This window comes from Macaca fascicularis, chromosome 12, assembly GCF_037993035.2.
Source record: "Macaca fascicularis isolate 582-1 chromosome 12, T2T-MFA8v1.1".
NCBI lineage: Eukaryota > Metazoa > Chordata > Mammalia > Primates > Cercopithecidae > Macaca > Macaca fascicularis.
Genome location: NC_088386.1, coordinates 23,396,462 through 23,417,621, shown reverse-complemented (window position 1 = coordinate 23,417,621; position 21,160 = coordinate 23,396,462). Strand labels below are relative to the sequence as shown.

The 21,160-nt window shown below is 35.7% G+C and overlaps 1 protein-coding gene across 3 annotated transcripts in view; it reads right to left on the bottom strand.

Moving 5' to 3' along the window:
* The window catches only part of THSD7B (thrombospondin type 1 domain containing 7B), a 907,474-nt gene that overhangs the window by 126,640 nt on the left and 759,674 nt on the right, over window positions 1-21,160 (bottom strand). For all 3 annotated transcript variants that reach the window (XM_065525431.1, XM_074008583.1, XM_074008582.1), the window contains one exon: window positions 302-435. In XM_065525431.1, the coding sequence (XP_065381503.1) occupies window positions 302-435 (134 nt within the window). The remainder of the gene's footprint in view (window positions 1-301; window positions 436-21,160) is intronic.

Genomic DNA, 21,160 nt, shown 5'->3' with positions numbered 1-21,160 from the left:
TGTTAAGAATGACGGCCATGAATCAGTGGAATGACACCAGCCTGCTCCATGCAGGTGGTTCTCACACTGATGTCATTTGCAGGATATGCTAAAGGATTATGGCTGCACTGCAGAGGAACCCTACTACACACATGTGGCAGGTCAGGATGCACACATTTCAATGAATATTTCAAAGATGAGCAAAAACCAGAGTATATGTCATGAAAATTGAGTGTACTTGGATAAACATCACTGCTGTTTTTATAAAAAATATGTAAGTTCCACTTCCCCCTATTTCCCAAATCTCTCCATTTTCACACACCTGATTTTCCTAGACTGTGTTCCTCCTCCACAGCGCAGGGACCTCAGCTCATTGTTGATTTTGCATGAAGACCAGTGTTCTACAACCCAGGAATACTGATTGCACTCACTGTAACATGGGACTGCCTCATGTACCTGTCAAGAACAGGAAAGAAAAACAATTATGTGGAACTATCCAACTTATAGAAAAATAGCCTATCTTTTAGTAATGCTTGCTGAACATAACCCAAGAAACTGCACTCTGGCCCAAACAGCCAAATTACTTTCCCAAAAAGCAAGATAGATTTGGCTTCTCTGAATTTACTGACTTGCCTAAAGAAGCATACAGGGGAAATCAACTAAAATATGATGGTATGCTTTCACAGAAGAGAACAAAGGACAGTCGTTTTCTAGTGCCAAGAATAGGAATTCCATTATCATTTCATTTCCTCAGAGAGCTCACACAGCATCTATTAGATGGTCCAGCTCTCAATTATATGGTATATTGTATTCTCAGATGTACTTTAACATGTCAATTGAAACAAACATATATAAGGAAAATTATTCTTGAATATAAGAGGTTCTTATAATGCATAAGAAAAGTGATATTATTTGCACCAGAAATTTCTTTTTATGCCCTCAAATGATCAATGCTAACAGGCAATCATTTAGCCTCCTGTGTATTGTGGCTTCATATAAATTTAGCTATATGTAGGTTGTTTTCAGAGGGTAGCTAAAACAGATGCACACACACACACACACACACACACACACACACACACACACCCCAAGAGAAATGCTGCTAAACTGTTAGTGGTTCTGCATGATTACTGACTATGAATATTTACACTTTTATGGTGAAAACAATGAGTACAGTAAATGAATTCTTAGGTTATTTCCTATACATTTGTTTGTGGTGATTTTTTTTAGTTGAAATTGTATCCCAGTGGGCAGCCAATTGAGTTTGTCTGCCTCTTTGTGGCTGCATTTCAATTGCATTGCTCCTTAATATGGGGAACAGTGCTCTTTCTAGGTAAGAAAAAGAACACTGTTCCATTGCATGATCACAAAGATGGCTCAATTGTAGGCATGCTTACAAAGAATGGGTCCACCTATCACCAGTGTAGTTAATTCATGCTTTTTCTTTTAAGTAATAACTTAATTCTCAATCCTTTCCTCCTCTTGCCTTTCTAATTCCATAAAATTATAAATGATAACTAGGTTGCATTATCCAAACAGAACCATTGCTTGTATGGTTTTACTAAATGCAAAGGAAAGCACTATGTAATAGGATAATCAAAAGACAAGATTGGAGCACTGTCAGCATGTTAGGTAAAAATCAAATGAGAAAAGGTGATTTGCAAGACTGCCTCTGAGGAATCACAAAATAATGTCAGAAACTATTTTTAACCATCTGGTCCTTCTTGGCTCTCTCACTTAGAACTCACAAGAAGATAAACTACAAAGTCACAAATATATGAGGGCAAAATGAAAGGAGATGGGAAAATAGAAGTAGAAATGGGTGTGTGGAAAGAAAGGAATTAAGTAATAAAAGAATCACATTTCATGCTGTGAATGCTACCAAGAATTGAATGAAAGGGTCAGAAGTATTTCCTACATTAGAATAAGGGGGTGATATCTTATGTCCAAGAATTATTTCCCATAACAGTCATAGGATAGTAGATGTAAGAGAATAATCTATAAAAATGAAGAGATAGGATCCCAACCAACCAGATACTAAAACTGAGCTGATGACAGCTGAGGGTTTAGCTGATCTGACTGTATCATGACAACGATGCTTTCACTGAATTTATGGTTTCATTCTCTGAACCCTTTAATATCTATTAATTTAAACAAAGCTTTTTGGATTTCCCCTGAGATAGAAGACAGCACCTCTGTCAAAGTACTTTGTACAAACAGGGGGTGGATGAAAAACTTAATTTGAAAATTAATTTCTCCTATATTTCATGCATGAATTCAAGAGCAAATGGTTGAGATAACGTCTCTGAAATGAAAATATTTTTTCTAAAGCTATCAATAGTAAGTAGAACTTAGATTTTCACCTTCCCTTCCATATAAAGCCAAACTGAAAATGAAAAACTGTTTGTTTAGTTGCATGTACCTTTGGTATAAACATTTGACCACCTGATTGTATATTGGTTTCTTGCTTATATTCTTTATGCTCCAGTTGTCTGCACCTGCAGCAGGATAGCTATCTGCAATGCCAAGCTATTGGAAGACAGGGAGAAGGTCTGCGTAGGAAGATGTGGGGATACCTTCTTGATTAATAGCATTAAAAGAGCACCTCTTAAACAAGATTCTCCATTCTCATGGAATTACTTGAAAATTTTCCCCATATGTATCTATCACTTAAGAATTTTTCATGCTGTTCATTCTAGCCAACAAATCCTTACCCTCTTCCTTTAAACCCCAAGTTAACCCCATCACAACACAAGGCTTTTTCTCTGACCCCAGTTAGTGTTTCTTTGGCATGTAGTGACAGTCCCAGTTTTAAGCCAGATAATAAAGCCAGGGTGTACGTGTTTGGGGCTGGGCAGTGGTATTGTTAGGGACACATGTTAGGCTGCTAGGGTAGCAAACACTTAAAAAAGCAGGCACCTGGACTCCTTTATGTATCTTTTAGCCTTTCATTACTTTAGCTCTTTATCTCACCTTAGTCCCAAAAACTGTATGTCTATTTCATACTGAGTGAATATGCTCAGAGAGACACAATTTGAACTCTCCATGCATACATATGCTTCTGATCGTAACCAAAGTTATACTTGAACTATCAGCATTTGTTTAAGTGTCTACCAGGGAAAAAAATGTGTGTCTTCTGTAGGGAGAGGCTGTGTTTTCATGATGCATATTTTTCGCAAGACATAAGGTGAAGGGGAGGCTATTAATAAGTATTGGTTGAATTGAAACTAATTATTGAAGGGACCCAGGTTCCTAAATGCCTCTCACTTAATTCTCTAGAGAAAACAGTCCCACTCCATGAAATGAGTAAGGGATATTTTACAAAGCACAAAGGATGATAAGAAGGAATAAAAATAAAAACCTTTTCTTTCCATTGTGGAACTTGGGTGAAGAACAGCAATCTCACTATGTCATTGAAAGGTATCAGTTGATGATTTTCTTGTTGAAAAAAATATATATATCTTTTAAGAACTGTGAAAAATGTCTCCTTAAAGCCTTTATCCAACAGGCAAGGAATCTTATCTAGAGGACCAAAAACACCCACAAAAGACAAAAAGGCAGCAGGGCATTCAAAAATAAAAATTAACTACCCAGATGCCCAATTCCTTCTCCTGTCAGTCTTTTATGCTCTGCCTATTTTACATTGCTGTTTAGTTGGTGCTTATTATAGTTTTATAATGGAAATATGTTGCTGCATGGACTTTATCAGGGAATCATATGAAAATGTTCTAGGGAGAGAAATGAGCCATGGGAAAGTTAAATGAAATCCATTTCTGAATGGCACAAATTAGGGAAAAAAATAATAAGCTTTAATAGGGCCATAGATGCTAAAAAATGCCACTGAAAAGACCAAATCCTCTGAGAGAGGCAACATTTCATTCTCCTAGTAATGAGTCCTATTTGTTATTTCTTCATTGGGGAATTCTGTTTTTATAATTTTGCCAGTTCCAGAGTCATATCATAAACTCATTCATTGAGTCAGTTTTTAAATATTTATTAAATAAGCCTCCATTCATTGTAATTGATCAATTTAACTAAATACTGCTTTCTGATACTGCTTCTCTAGCTACAGACTGACTTCCTTGCCATAAAAGCCGGGTCTTACTGGGGCTTGGTGGAAGTCATTCTTGTATGTCTGAGCTGTAGGGTTCAAAGAGTCAAATAAAACAAATAATCCTTTAACAACAACCACATAAAAAATAGAAAATTTACAGCTTCTGCCTTTCTGTAGCAATAAACCTTTGCTCTAGTGAAGCTGCAAGTCAAGACCCAGGTAGAGGCCTTCAGGCTTGAGACCTCCATGCTGGGCACTGTGGCTGCTCAGTAGAACTTGGAAACCAGTTCAAAGGCCCATCTGGGACCAGAGATCCTGGCAATTCATATTCAATGTCAATTTCATTGGAATGTTAGGGGAAATGGTCTCAAGGAACACTGAGATCAATAAAGCACTATGAGATTGCTTCTTCTCCGAATGTTGTGAGCTCTTTCCATAAGATGTCCAATTTTGCCTTTCATCAGGCCTAGGATCCCATCCCCTAATTCAATGAACTTACTCCTAGCCATTCAATAGGTGTCCATGCTTTCTCTCTTTTCTCATTCATGGCTCACACTTTCCCCCCAGATGGGTTTCCTGGGCTATACTCTCCCCCAATTTACCACATTCTGACCCTTTTCTTATTCAATCAGCAACTAAATTATGCTTTCCTCCATGCTGATTGGTCTGACTGACTGGAAAAGATCACATTTACACAAAGAAGTTGTTCTTCCATTTTTATCAATCATGCATTTATATCTGTTTGTGTACAATATAATGCATGCAATGCTAAGTTTTAGTCCTAACACAACCATTCCCACAAGCTGTACAAATATGTCCATTAATAGTATCTGGTCAGCAATGATACCACCATAATACTGTGTAGAACTTTATAGCTTATGTAAGGTATTCTGTGTCTTAAATCTTGGTCATCACACTCATTGCAGTTAGACAAGGTTGGTATGATCCTTACTTACAGGAAAAAAAAAATAACTGAAATTTGAGGGAAGCTAATGCCCACACTCACACTGAGATGGTGAGATGCCAAGTCTGTAGGGGCCAGTGGTACACGGGCTCTGCCTATTTAGTTTGTTCAGGCACATCACTATCCTCCAAGAGACACTGAATACCTTTTCAATGAACATAATTCTAATAGTTCTAAATTCCTGCAAAAGGAAAGCCAGAAACAGACTTTTCAAAGTTGCCTATAAATTAGATGATGCCTGTTACTTTATATAGACAAAAAAAAATAAAAAATAAAAAATAAAGCTGCAATAGCAGTTTATTCTTAGTCTTTGGGTAAGGAGAGGTATTTGACAATTTCAAAAAGTTAAAAGTCTTTCAGTAAACTACCTTTCATGTTTAAAGCAAGAGCAGGCCTATGTCTTTTGTAAGGTTGCAATTATTTGTGGGAAGATGGTGGGTTAGGAAATTTCCAGAGAGATTTTTGAATTGGTATATGCAGGAAAATTATTATGCCTGTCATATGTACTACTGGTCACTCAAAAGGGCAGTACTGGGAATCAGGTATCTCTGGAGATCCTAGGTCCTGTCACGTGTACTACTGGTCACTCAAAAGGGCAGCACTGGGAGTCAGGTATCTCTGGAGATCCTAGGTCCAGTGGTCCTGGGTCAGTTACCCATCTTGATAACTGTCCATTTTAAGCCAGATGCTCAAGCCTCAGGCCCAGGCTATCCTCCTGTTTGCAGGCATTTTCACACACTAGATTTTTTACCTACACAGAAAGTGAACAGATGGACTCAGAATACTCTGAGCTTCCCATCATGCCTGGTTTGTTAGGAATCGTCTTGGTTTTAAATATGCATTACGTGTTCTCAATTTTGATATTAAGAACTTAAAAATGAAACTAACAATACTAAACAAGCTTTATTTAGCAAAATGTATTGATAAATAAATTGTTGAACTTTAAAGCCAATGGGACGTTTATTAGAATAACTCTGGTAGCTGTGTTCCCCTTCGCCTAAGAACAGTGGTTTGCAATCTGGATGTGTGGCTCTTCAGGACAGCAGCATTATTGCAACTGGCCCACGAACATTTCACATCCTAAACCTTGTCTGTAGTCTCAATGAATAACATAATCTAAGGCGTGTTGGTGCCATCTCTTGTCAAATGAATGTAGGCACCGTTGTGATTAATGAAATTTTAATTTCATTTGAAGGCACTGCTGAATTTGAATGAGCTTTTCTCCCCTTAGGCATTTTCCCAATTCAGGCTGACTAAGAGTATAAGATCTTCATATCAAAAATGCAGGGAACAGCTGCCTTTACATATAAAGAAGAGAAGAAATTGGCTAACAAAAAGGCTATGCCCTAAAAACATACTGCTGCTTATATATGCATATAATAGACCTTCAGAAATCACTTTCAAAAGAGTAATTTTTTGAAGAACAATTTTGAAGAAAATTTTGAAGAATAATTTTTTTTGAGAAGTTCTGAACTCTGGATTTTTTTTCAGCTTATATCTTTACATACTTTTTTAATTACTTCAACTTTCATTTTAGGTTCAGGGGTATATGTGAAGGTTTGTTATGTAGGTAAACTCATAACTCGGGGGTTTGGTGTATAGACGATTTTGTTACCCAGGTACTAAGCATAGAACTGAGCTCTGGACTCTTTACCTTTCATTTTCTAATGATCTAAAGCACTTAACCCTTTCCCTCTGGCCTGAGTATCACGGATGATCTTATAAACATGAGATCCTCAAAATCAAGCCAACACCTACGCCCAGCTAAACCATCCATGTCATCCACATAGTCTTATTTTCCTTGCCATGGTGGAAGCACTGAGACTTAATAAATGCAGTCTTAAGCCATGTATGTACTTCATCCCCGCTCCTGTGCTTCCTGACTCCCTTCAAGGATGTTGCACACAGTGCTGCTTCCCACTAGACAACATATTTAACAGAGGGCAGCCTCTGGCTGACTACTCGTCTCAAAGACCATAGTTAAAGCTAAGCTATCTGCGCTGATGTAGTTTAGATTATTTGTAATGACAGATAAGTAGAAATTCCTTAGTTTTTAAATGCAGAATATTATATTTCCCCCTATGGCAGATTTATATTTCTGATTGTGCGTGGTTTAAGTGACAATGAAAATAAACTACGATTTTTAAGTGAACGCATAGTAACGGGCACTCAATCAGCAACATATATTATTGTTTTACAGATCCTATAAAGTGCACGATATCCTACAAGGCAAGTACTAACACACATATACAGACACACATTTGAGCGTTGATCAGACTCCCGCTGTATTTTTTTTTTTTAACAGAACTGCGGGAGCATATTGACATAGGCACTTGGGGCAAGTTGAACTGTAAAGCCCACATTCTGTTCCACAGCACTATGCAAACAGTCACAGCAAATAGAATGAGAGAGGGAAGCTCACTCCAGAGTCTAAAACGCCTTCTCCAGTACCCTGGGAGATGCTTCCCACTGTCATGCTGTATTATGGCAAGAAATCAGATAGGATTTTGGAGATTGTTCACAGCATGCCAGGGACTCCAGCCATGGTGGTCCTTCCAATTTTCGTAGAACAGATTGTAGTCATCAGTCAAGTTCAAGTGAAAAAAGCAATACAATGCTAGCTATGATTGATACTCTCAGAAAATATTGGAAGAGCTGAATTTACAGGTCTTCAGAAAAGAGGTTATGGATGAACCTTGAGGACACTATGCTATGTGAAATATGCCAATCACAAAAGGACAAATACTGCATGATAGACTTAGGTGAGGTATCTAAAATAGTCAAACTCATAGATACAAAGAATAGAATGGTGGTTGCCAGGGGTTGGTGGGTCAGGGAAATAGGGAGTTCCTAATCAGTAGGTATAAAACTTCAGTTATGCAAGATTAATAAGTTCTAGAGGCCTACTGTATGAAGCCATGCCTGCAGATAACAATGCTGTATTGTACACTTGATAATCTGTTAAGAGGGTTTCATGCTAAGTGTTCTTATCAGAATAATTTTTTTTTAAGTTATGTGTCTCAGAAAGGGTTGGATTGCACCATGCAATGCTTTTACCATCTAGGAGATACTGTTTAGAGTCTAGTGCAAGAATGGGTATATAGATAAATTGAGTGAGTGAGTCTGGGCCACAGAATATGACGACCAGAAATCAGCTGAAAACGGAAAACTTTCTATCTCTGTTGCAAAAAAAAAAAAAAAGAGCATCTGAAAAAAAGACATGTCTGCCTTCTGGAAGGCAGCTAGGGTTCTACAAGTTACAGGCATAAGGTGGGGTTAAAAGCAGAGATCAGTTAACAGATCTCAGTCCTTAGAAACATATGTCCTAAGATGAAGTGAATCAGAAAGGTATGTGGTGCTGTTTAGGATTTACCAAGAAAAGGAGGAGAATGAGTTTAAGCCCCAGGCTTGCAACTTTTTGTTACCTAGAAATAAAGGCTTGGGGAAAACCTTTACTTTCCTTATGGACTTTTGTTAGAAGAAGGCTTGATACAACTCCCTGTTATTCTCAGTGGTTAAGAACTTCATGCTATTCCTTTTCTCTAGGCTGCATGCAACTTACTCAATATATGTAAGAAGGCAAGAAGCTTATAGAGTATGCCCAGGAAATCAATATAATTTGGATTACAAAAAGGTGTTTGTATAAAGAAGCAATATAATTTAAGGCACACACTCCTTAGGCAGAGAAATCCTACATTTGTGTGGCTGGACTATTAAGTACAAATGGACAAGGATGAGTAGCCCTAGTTAGGATTAACCTAATATGAACTACTATACGTTGAAAGGGAGGTTTGTTAATCAATCAAGCAAACTAACCAAAATTTAATTCTCATAAAATGTACACAGGGCCATGACGTGTACAGAATAAAATCTGGAGACTGCAGCTAGCTGGGGTATGTAAATGGGAAAATGTAATGATGTAAACTTGTATTTGTGGACAGTGAGAGTTACTAATACTTCTGAGATTTATATTGTGAGATATTCCAAATAAAGTTTGGGAAAGAATAAGTCATCTTGAATGTGAGGGAGATGAGAGTGTGGGAAAGAGCTAAGAAAGGAGCAAATTGCTATGGTCTCAGTATGAGGTGATAGCTATGGAATAATGATCATCACTATTACTATTTTCACAAAGCCTCCAGTATATAACAAGGAAAAAGAAACACCAAGATTTAGGAGTGAAAATGAAAGAGACAGTTGAAACATCACTGCTACTTTTTGGGATCATTTAAAATTAGTATATTCTAATACTTAGGAATGCATTCAAGTTTCCTGTTTTTCACCAACAGCATTGTGAGGAAAAAGACAAGGCAGCAGCCTCCCAAGTGCCCTGGATTCCAGGGAGTATTGCTAATGAGAAGAGCAGCAGAAACTCTTGGGTATTTGCAAAGAAAATTTCTTCATAACATATTTGCCATCTTATTTCATCTTATGTTGGCTTCCTTGGGATAAATCTGATGTCATGCATGACCTTAAAAGCAATCTGGTCTTTGGAAGTTTTGCTCAAAACTTACCAATATTCACAGTAGGCGAGCACAAAACTGGATCTGGCCTGAATTCTAGGATCACATCCAAAAGGAAAGCCCATAACTGGTAAGAAATGCCTTTTAAAGACTTTCTTATCATGCAGTGAGAGCTACAGGCCCACGATGCTACAGTCTCTTAATCAGCACTGCAAACAAACCTTTCCTACTCTGAAACACATCAGAGTTCTTACATATCACTTATGCCACAGTTTATCAGGAAGTGAAAGAGGACAGAACAAAAGGGTAACTATCAAAAATGGCCTTTATTCTGTCTAGAAAGTCTGATTTTTTTAAAAAAGGAAAAACATAAGAATTGCAGTCTATAAACTCCATTTGATGTGGCTAATTTCTAAATGAGTTTGTTTCAATAGGAGAAAGGAGGAAATTGCTGCATCTTTTTATCCAAGAGATAAAATAGATTATTACTTCATCGTCGTTTAGGGAAAAGACAAAAATGAAAATAATGATTATAATATAGCCCTAAAGAGACTTTTGCACAGAAGTGTTACAAACATAAACACACACACACACACATACACACAGTGAATTTTTTCTTCTCCTGTAGAAAAGTATAAATGTATAAAGAAGCAGTTCTGAGGCAGCCTTGTGCTATTACGAGTCAAAATATAAGGCTAGGCCCAGTACAAAATGGCTTTTCAAGGTATGAACACTTAATGGGAGTTCTTCTATAACAGACCTGATACGTCCGGGAGAAAGCTAAAGTGGAACATAGAGCCAGAAGTGGTGTTTTATAACCAAGGATGGCACAGTCTGACCTTTGCAAAAGTGAGAAGCAAAATTGATTGGATAATGGAATTCCTGCCATTCACTTACATGGTGATAAATTGGGATCTTGGCTCTGAGTTCCACACTAATTTCAACAGCTGGAGACTTTTATTATGGACTAATTGAAAGCTGTTGCTGTATGGAATAAAGGGTATTTTGTTGCAAACATTTTTCTTCTGAGGCAGACAGTGAGGAACAGACAAAGACTGATACAGACCTTTCTGGCTCTTCACAAAATAAAAACAGATGATTGCTGAAGAAAAGTGTTCATTTAAGGCTAACCTGTATCTGGCCTCCATTTGATTGAACTTCATCTGTTTGGCCAAAGGAAAGGCTGCTGTTGGTAAGGTAGAAGCCACTTTTAACAAGAGGAGATATTCCTACATGCAATAAATAATTAAGACCACAAAATGTTGTTACTGAATGGCCAACTAACCCATTTATATAAGGTGGGCATATTTCCACAAACTTGGCCTTGATAATGGGTTAAAACATAAATATACATATGTGTACAAACAACAACAGCCTTCCTCTGATATTTACTGAGAACTAAGAATTCCAGAAAATCATATTTTCTGTAACAAAAAAGCAAGAAAACTCCAAAAAAACACAAAAACACAGTCTCCACAAAAGAAAAAGAAAGAAGGAAATAAAGAAAGAGAGAGAGAGAGAAAGAGAAAGAGAGAAAGAAAAATATTTGTAAACCATTGTCCCTGGTTTATGTTCTGTGCTCAATAGGTATGTATATTGACTTCAATACTGAATGCACGAACACAGAAATGAATATGAATATGCTTTCTGAAAAGCATGCCTATACCAAACCACGATGCTAATATCACCTGAAGCTAAAATTTTTGCCCATTGTTATTATTTTTACAAGATCAGCATTATGCACTAATATCAGTTCTAACTGCTTATAACTATAATCTATAGTGTTTAGATTTGAATGGTTCTGGAGAGTAAAAATATAAATGAATTTAGAGTCTTATATTTCTTAGATTGATATGAATTCAAAATCTTCTCATTTCTGAATCCATTTGTGTTTTTCTCAGTAGAGATGACAGTAATAAGACAATATCACCTCACTTTCCTGTCCCAATTAAGGATGTCTTGAATTAATTTAAAAAATAAACTTCTGAAAGAATTGACTTTTTTCCCCTTAAAGGCAGGTAATATTCAAGGTAGTCAGCCCTCACCGTGTATAACTACAGGCAGACCCTGACGGCATGAGGGAGCGAGGATCACAGAAACAGCTTGATCTCCCAGAAAGTGGGGACCATGTCGTGCACACCTTTTATGTTCCACATAGCACCTCTTTTGTGCTGGACTCATGATGGGCTCATAATAAATGCATGTTGACTGAACTTTAAAGTATAGAGCTTAGGGTTCTGGATCTGAGCTGGCTTCTCACTTGTTGGAGGGGTTTGTTAAAACATGACTCCTTAGCAGGAAACACACTGCTTCTGTTTAATGAAATGGCATCTGTAGAGCAATTTAGGAGATGGGCAGCATCAAGTACTTTATTTGTCTTGGATACCTGTCCTTCATGATTGGATTCCTTGGTTGGGTTCTATTAAATTGATAATGTGGTCCTCTTCGGGGGTGGCTTCATTTCAGTGATGGGTGAGGTGATCCTTGATACTGTGTGAAAGATTATCTGTGGTCTGGTGAGCAGGGCAGTATTAAGGAAGCTGTGAGAAAGAGGTTTTATTTCAGGTTCCGCCATTGATTTTCTGGCAGCTCACTTACAGGACTCTTGGGGTCTAGTTTTTCTCTTCATAACCTGATATTAATACTTATCATTTTCAAGAGATGTACAGCAATGGTATATGAGCTTTAGAAACTTTAAGCGAAGTTGCTGTAATAAGTAACTTTTTTTTAGTAAGATTAGGATTAAAACGCAAAGTTGATGAAATTTTGGAGCTCAGAGTAAACGGATCATCAATTCCAACTGTCTCATTTTCTTCATCAAAAATACACTTGCACTCCCACATAAATTAATCTTTGAATACTTACTAACATTGCACCCTCAAAAGTATTGACTGAGACAGACACAAGCCTTGAAATTGTATGCTTTCTCATCCTCCATAGCCCTGATACATTATTGAGAACAAGAGATGCCCAATCACTAACAGCTAAGCCAGCAAAACAACCTCAGTCATTCAAAAAATATCACTGCCATTTCTCATGATAGTATGAGGAGGCATGTACAATTCTACAGTAATGTCAGTGTTTGAAATTCCTCTTGAGTATGAAGTGATTCCTCCAAAAAAAGAAGTCTTTAATTTTATAATTGAGACATATAAAGTGCCCTACATTGAAAGAATTAAAATCAAGCCATTAACTATTTATAAATCACTATATACAAGGTAGATTATAAGGTATTGATGAAGAATAAAAATAAAAGAGAATATGAATATTATAAAAATCACTCTTCATTAAAAATAAATGTCATCTGATTATAATAGTCATGGATTATATACATCTTCAACAATGGGAACTAGATCTCTTGTACTTACTTTTACTTACATAAATATTCACAAAGTTGTCCAACCACAACCACTATCTGTAATTCCAGAATATTTCCTCATCACTAGAAGAAAAACCATACCCATTAGCAGTCACTGCCCATTATATTCTTCCCCCTTCTTGGTCAACCCAACCACTAGTCTACTTTCTGCTTCTATGAATTTGCCTATTCTGGAAATTTCATATAAATAGAATCATATAATCTGTGACTTTTTGTTTTTGGCTACTTTCATTTAGCATAATATTGTCGAAGTTCATCCATGAACATGTATTTCATTATTTTTTGGAGCTGACTAGTACTCATTTGTATGAATGTACTACATTTTGTTTTTGCATTCTTTATTTGATGGACATTTTGGCTGTTTACATCTTTTGGTTATTCACCTATGACTAATGCTGCTATAAACATTTATAGGCAACTTTTTGCAAGAACCTATGTTATCAATTTTCTTGGTTATATACCTAGGAGTCGAATTGCTGGGTCATGTGGAAATGCTATGTTTACCTTTTTGAGAAACTGCCACACAGTGTTCCAAAGTGGCTGCAACATTTTAGGTTCTCACCAACAATACATGATGATTACAATTACTCTACATCTTTACCAACACTTAACTGTGCTGTAGGCATCTTTGTGGGTGTGAAGTGACATATCATTTTTATTTTCATTTATATTTCCCTAATGACTAATCTTTAGCATCTGAGCATTTTTTCAGGTCCTTCTGGCTGCTTGATTATCTTCTTCAAGACATATTTTGGAGAAATGTCTAAGTCCTGAACCCATTTATTAATCAGGTTATTTGTCTTCCTGTTGTTGAGTTGTAAGAGTTCTTTATTTATCCTCAACACTACACCCTTATCAAATGTATAATTTGCAAATATTTTATCCCATTCTGTGGATTGCCTTCACACTTTCTTGATAGTGTCTTTAAATTGAAAATGTTTTCATTCTGATAAGGTCCAATTTATCTCTTTTCTCTTTGGTTACATAACCTTTCATTGTCAATTGGTTAATCCATGATCATAAAGATGTATATCAATGTTTTCTTCTAACAGCTTTATAGCTTTGGTGCTTATATCTTGGTATTTAATCCACCTAAATTACTATCTTCATATGATATGAGGGAGTGATCTAAATTCATTGTTTACATGTGGATATCCAGTTGTCCAAGCCCTGTTTGTTGAAAAGACAGTTTTTCTTCATTGCATTGCCTTGGCACCTGTGTTACGCTGAACAACAGAACTGCAGAGATATTCCCACCCTGTCCTTAGAATCTGAATAATCTACATGTTTGCTGTGTAGCAAAGAAAAAAGACTTTGCATATATGGTTAAGGATCTTGTGTTAGAGAGATTGTCCTATATTATTTTAGTCAGATGGTAATAATGAAAAGAGTCTTTATAAGAGGATCATAGAAAGGTCAGATACAGGAGAAGCGGGTGTGAAAATGATGCAAAGATTAGAGTAATCTGGCCACAGACTCTGGCAGCCTCTAAAAGTTAGAAAAGGCAAGAAATAGATTGTCTCCTGGAGCCTCTGAAACGAAATAGTCCTGCCAACACCTTGACCTTAGCTCTGTGAGATCTGTTTTGATCTTTTCACCTCTAGAACTATAAGATAATAAAGTTGTGTTGTTTTAAGCCACTAAGGTTGTGATAATTTGCTATAGCAGCAATGGAAAACTAATACAGCACCATTGCCAAAATTGTCATAAATATTTGGGTGTATTTTCAGACTCTCACTTCTATTCCATTGAGTTACAGGATTATCCTTATGTTGGTACAACACGATTGTGACTATTGAGCTATGCAGTAAGCTTTGAAACAAAAAAGTGTAAGTTCTCCAAATTTGTTGTCTTTCAAGGCTGTTTTCGCTATTCTGTTTCCCTTGAATACTTTGTGTGATATCAAGACTTCTAAGTTTATTAAGACCGTTATGAATCTGAACATATGGCAAACCCTGGAGAATGCTCCATGTGCAGTGAAGAATAATGTATATTGTGTTATTGCTAGGCAGAGTGTTCAACACTTAGGTAGTTATTACCTTTAGCTTTACCTTTACTGGTATTCTTTATTTTCTCTATGCAGATTTGAATTACTTTCCAGTGTCCTTTCATTTCAGCCTGAAAGACTTCCTTTAGTATCTAATGTAGGTCTGGTCAGCTAGTAATTAATGTACTCAGTTTTAGTTTATTTAAGAATTTCTTAATTTCTCCTTAATTTTCAAAGAATACTTTGCTCGATATAGAATTATTGATTGACTGTTTTTCAGCATATTTAATTTGTCTTCCTCATGTCTTCTTGTCTCCATGGTTTCTGATGAGAACTCAGCTGTTAATCCTATATTGACATTCATTTGTTTATAATAAGTCACTTCTGTTTTGCTGCTGTCAAGATTCTTTATGTTTGGCTTTGACGGTTTTTATTATGATGTATCTAGGTGAAAATAGCTCTTATTTTATGTTTCACAAAGTTTGTTGAGCTTTTGAATTTATACTTTTCCATCAAACTCAGGAAGATTTTAGGTTTTATTTCTTTAAATAATCTTTTTTGCCCCTTTCCATCTCTCCTCTTTTTTCTGGGACTACCGTTACGTGAATGTTTACATACTTGATAATGTCCCATAGATTTCTGAGGCTCTCATTGTTCTTCACTTTTTAATCTTTCTTGTTCCTCAGACTAGATCATCTCAATTGGCATATATTTCAATTCATTGAATTTTTTTTTCTGTCTGCCCAAAACTGTTGGTTAAGCCCTCTAGCAAATTTTTCATTTCAACTTTTTACCTCCAGAATATCTATGTGATTCTTATAATTTCTATCTGGCTAATTGATATTCTTTATTTTGTTTCACATTATTCTCATACTTTAGTTCTTTAGATATGGTTTTCTTTAGTGCTTTGAAAATATTTAAAATAGTTTCAAAACCCTTGTCTAATATTACAGCTGGACATGCAGTGTTCTATACTGTAGTATGACTATAGTTAACAATAATATATAGTTTCAAATAGCTAGAGGGAAGATATTGAGTGTTTCCAACACAAAGAAATGATAAGTGTGTGAGATAATGGATATGTGAATTAACCTGATTTGATCACCATACATTATATGTATCAAAACATCACTATGTACCCCATGAATATTTACCATTATTATTTGTCAATTAAAAAATAAAATTAAATAAAATATTTGAAGAAGATTGTCTCCTTAAGTCCAACATTCCAGCTTCCTCAGAGACAGCTTCTAGTGACTGCTTTGTGTTTTTGGACCATATTTTGTTTCTCGCGTGTATCACAGTTTTTTGTTAAAGAGGAGACATTTAAAATAATATAATATGGCAACCCAGGAAACCAGATTCTTCATTCTCCCCAATGTTTGTTGTTGTTGCTATTTGTTATTGTTGTTGTTTAGTTACTTTTCTGAAATAACTCTATGATGTATATTCTGTTTGTCATGTATAATAATGTCTCTGTGTTATGATCTGACAAGGATTCCTTTCGATATCTGGAATTAGTAAGTTTACCAGTCTTTGCTGAGTGGCTGTAGGTATGTGTTGGGGCACACGTTCAACATTTAGCTAGGCAATTTAAAACTGCCTTTGTTTTCATCTTTTTTTTTTTTTTTTTTTTTTTGCTTCCAACAAGTCTCATAGTTAGCCTGAGGTGAGATCTTAGGGTCTTGTCAGTGCTTTCCTAAGTATGTGCACAGCCCTATATACTTGCATGCTCTTTTAATTCCCAGGAATATCTTACAGTTTGTCAGAACCCCTATGAACATCTCATTCTCTAGCTTTCCCTTTTAAGGTTTTTGTTACCTTATTGTTTACCCTAACTGTTATATACCATCTCAGGTAGCTACAAGTTAAACAATTGCCTCTAAGTGTTTTAGACTAAACAGTTTTTTTCTCTAGAGAAAAAGCATATCAGAGAAAAAGCTGTTTGTACCAGACCAGCTTTGAATCAGGTCAAACAAAGACAGCCATGTGAGTGGAGTCTTCCAGGGAAACACTGGACAGTTCAAACAATAACAATTCTTCAAAAATAGGGCTTTGAAGGAGTTCCAATCCTGTTCAGCCCTCTCCACTGGTTTCCAAAATGCTAGGTGTTGGAGTTGGTTGTTTTACCACAATTGTGGGCAACTTCTTTCAAGGCTACCCTGCAGCTGGGGTTGGAAACAGGGCAAGTTAAAATGCAAGAAATCTCTCAGTCTCTCAGTTCTCACCAAGAATCAGTCATTTTTCTGAGTAAATGCTCTCCAGATTGCTGCAAACCCTTGATTTATTTCCAGAATTCTAAGAAACTTCATTTTGACAAGTTTTGCCAAGTGGTTCCTGCTGCTTTTATGCAGGAAGAGGTTTGGAGAGATCTTTTCTCCACTATTTTTGCTGACATTACCTACTTCTCTAAATCAAGTTTTACTGAGTCGCAGCCATGCTCATTCAGGTATTTATTGTCTATAGCTGCTTTTGTGCTACTCTAGCAGAGTTGAGTAGTGGCAACAAGATCTTATTATCTGCAAAGTCATTATTTGCTGACCCTTTTTCTACAACTCACAGTTCATTTTAGATAAGACATTATATGTATATCAGACTTTCAGTTATTGTTTTTATATTGTGTGACCAAGTTTTGGAAGAAAAATTCAAATGTGATCCTTTTTAGGGTTAATTTAAATTAAAATAATATATACTAATCAATAAGATGAAGTATTGATTATTCAGCAAGAAACACATCACGAATTGGGAAGACAGCATTCACTATCTTCAACTGAAAAAAAGAAAATGACTTTAAGTCAACACAATGTAATATTTTGGGTCAGTAAGCTAAAACAGTCCACCAAATTGCATGTGTCATGCAGCATGGTATACAGTCTTACTAGCAATAAGTCATTATTTTTACTCAGAGAAAAAAAGTTTCTATAGGACTCTAAGTATTCATCTTGACAAATCATTATAACAATCTTGGAAGTTAAATATGAGATTATGATGTGAATACTTAATTTTAGCAAATTCATCCTCTACACAAGCTGTTTGCACATGACCAGAATGTGAAATGGGAGCCAACCCCAAGAATGTCATGCCATGATTTTACTTATACACCATATGACTAGAAAAAGTCAACTTGAACAATTTGATGAAGCTTAGACATAACAGAAGGTATGACATTATAACATTCCTGGATGTTAAAGTCTGCCTCCTAACAGCCAAACAGCATAAGGCAGAACAGGTCTGGAATTGTACATCTTACCCCCTTCCCACTGTATGAGATCCAAACCACCTAGCCATTTGATTTTCCTTTCTTAGTCCTTGCAAAACCCTGTACGTGAAAAAAAAAATTGAATTATCCCGTGAGTGACAAACTCACTTTAGCTACACTTAGCACTTGGCCCCTGAGGCATTATAAACATCACTCCAGTCTACTACACATGTAGTCGCTGCAAACATTACGGACGTTTTTATTTATTATATGACCAACAATATTTCAAGTAAGAATTGGGGTGGACAGAAATAGCATGTGGATTTATTAAAACTATAAAAGTAAAGAACTTGTGATTTATATGAGATATTGATGTAATCTAGAAAGTAGACTAATGCCTTTAAGAAACAGAGAGAGAAAAAGAGAAACACCATTAATTTTCTGAAAGCTATTTACTAAGAATCTGGTGATCCTAGAATCAGATCTGGCTAGGAAGCTATGTATAAAATTCTCAGCTGTTTGGAGCTATATTAACCATGGCAATGACATTTAATACATTCTGAAAGTACAGGGCAGATTCCGTATCAGAAATCTTTTCAGAGCCTATTATATTATGCTGATTCTGAAATCTCAGAGCATTGTTTTCTTCCTATCATAAAATAAGCCAGGCATGGCAAATTTAAGCAGATATAAATCAATTTCCTAGGTGTCTGAAATAGTCCATTTACTGAAGTAAAGGAATTCATTCAACAGCAATGTATGAGAAAGTGACTCTCTATGGGAGGAATTTTTTTCTGTCATATGTGAACAATGTTTTGATCAGAATTTACAAGAGAAAAAAAGCTGATTTGTGAAGGAAAACATCAAAGCTTCTTTTCACTAAATAAAAACAATAAAGATCAAAACAGATTGCAACACCAACCTGAGCCTTTGTAGAAGTCCATGTTAGCAGTACATGATAAGCAAAAGGGAAAGAAAATTATATATGCATTAGTTGAACTGCTATTATAATGCAAAATTGAAAAAAGTAGAAATCCTTTTCCCTGATCACTCAAAATTAATGGCTATTTTTCAGCTAGAATTTGAATGTTACCCTCCCAGTTCTTGAGCAAAATACTTCCCCCTGATTGATATTAAACACATGATTGTGTGGAAATAGAGAACACATGGATCTGAGAAGGTTAAGCAGATGTTGTCCTAGCTGTCCTCTGGCTATGAGAACTGATTCCTAGGATCAAGGGCTTAACGAAATGAAATAAATCTCTGAAGCTTAACTCAAATTCCCTAAGAAGTATCTTAATCACAGTTTATCACAGGAAAAGACATGAGAATTGATATTTTTCAAGGACACAGGACGTATAGACCAGACTAACTCCTGGAACGTGGATTCCATGACACTTATCCCTACTGGTCCCCTCTTCCTCAACCATGTATCTTTCTTTCCTCCTTAACTTTACCACAACTTCAATTTTGAACTTATGTGAGTGACGGTTTAATTACTGCCATCTTTAAAACTAGACTGTGTGCTCCCTGAGAGCAGGGCTAGGATCATTTTTTTAAAAAAATATTGTAGTCTCAATACTAAATCCAGTGCCTGGTATAAAATAGATATTTCCAAAATATTTTTAGAAAGATAAATAAATGAATGTAGTCTAAAGGCAATGTAAATTATAAATATGTATATATATCTGAAAAATTGTAACCCAAATCCAAAATCCATTTGCAATTTGAAATCAAATTTTACTCTTTTATGTAATAGACCACAAATCTTAATGAACAGAATAATAGTTCCAAAGAAACTAAGTTGAGAAGGTCAATTAAATATCCATATACCTGGCATCTTGTAAACTCTAAGCACATTAGAGTTATACAGCCCATAATTGTCTCAATCTATAAATGATGGTTGTTTGCAACCAGAAGTCATTGAGCCTACAGGCATTCTCAAACTTAGCAGAAAGCCAGATTAACTATTTCAAAAATATTACCAAAATGAGTAAATTGCCATTTATATATTATTATATAGCCTAATCAAAAGAAGAATACCTTTGACTTTAGATAGAAGTATAAAAACATTAAAAATCCTTAGTCATAAGACACCCAACAAAATTCCTGACATCAGGGAAAAGTCGGCTTCATACGTAGTAGACATAATTAAATCAGAATTCAGTGATTAATGAACAATGTTCACATGATAATTTTATTTCACATTAGTATTATATCTATAGAATTATTTCTGTGCCATCTTAGTATTACTACCAAAACTTGATGATGACTGCCCATGCATTGGAATTTAGATCAAAGATCATCAAAACTTGGGTGTATCACTTGCTTCGGTCTTTTTTGGTGTATAGACAACCCTTGCATTTTGGTTTGTCCGGAACAGAGAGTTAGTAGTGTTCTAGGAATGCAGCTGTATAGCTGAAGAGTTGCTAGAATTATTCCATTTTAATTTATTGCATTGCTACAGAAAATATGTGCTGGGTAAATAACAAATGCATTATTAATATTAAAGACCAAAATTCTCTCACTGAATTATAATGGGTAATTTCTTGGATATGGATGGTTAAATTTCTATGTGGCAATAAATAAAAGCAATCAAAAGCACCTCTTTGTCATTCCTCAGGGTACATACTGAAGAAGCATCAATCACATTAGATATGGAAATTTGAATGTATTATGATGTACTAAGTTGTTTTCCTGTAATTACATATATCATTTTTCTTTCTTTTGTAAAAAAATCTTGTTATTATAATTACTTAGTCTCTTGTTAGATAAATATATAATTTCTGGGTAAGATTAGTCCTTTACTGTTCTTGCTTAAAATATTTTCAAATATTTCAACCACTTTTACTTCTGTATGCAATCTTAATCTTTCTTCTTGGCTTTAGTAAAACTGCTTCTGGCTATTTGTACATTAAAATACTGCTATTATGTCAACTTTAATGGCCTAAACAGAAACTGCTTAATTTTCACCCTGGGCCAACACCATTTTCACATATCTAAGTACTATTCTTTCTTTAGAGTTCAGTTCAGATCTCACTCTCTTTAACCCTAAACTTCCCCAAATCTGTGTTTCCACAGTCCCATGAATTTTTGAGACTCAGCAGACAGTACCATAGTTTTGACTTTTTATATATA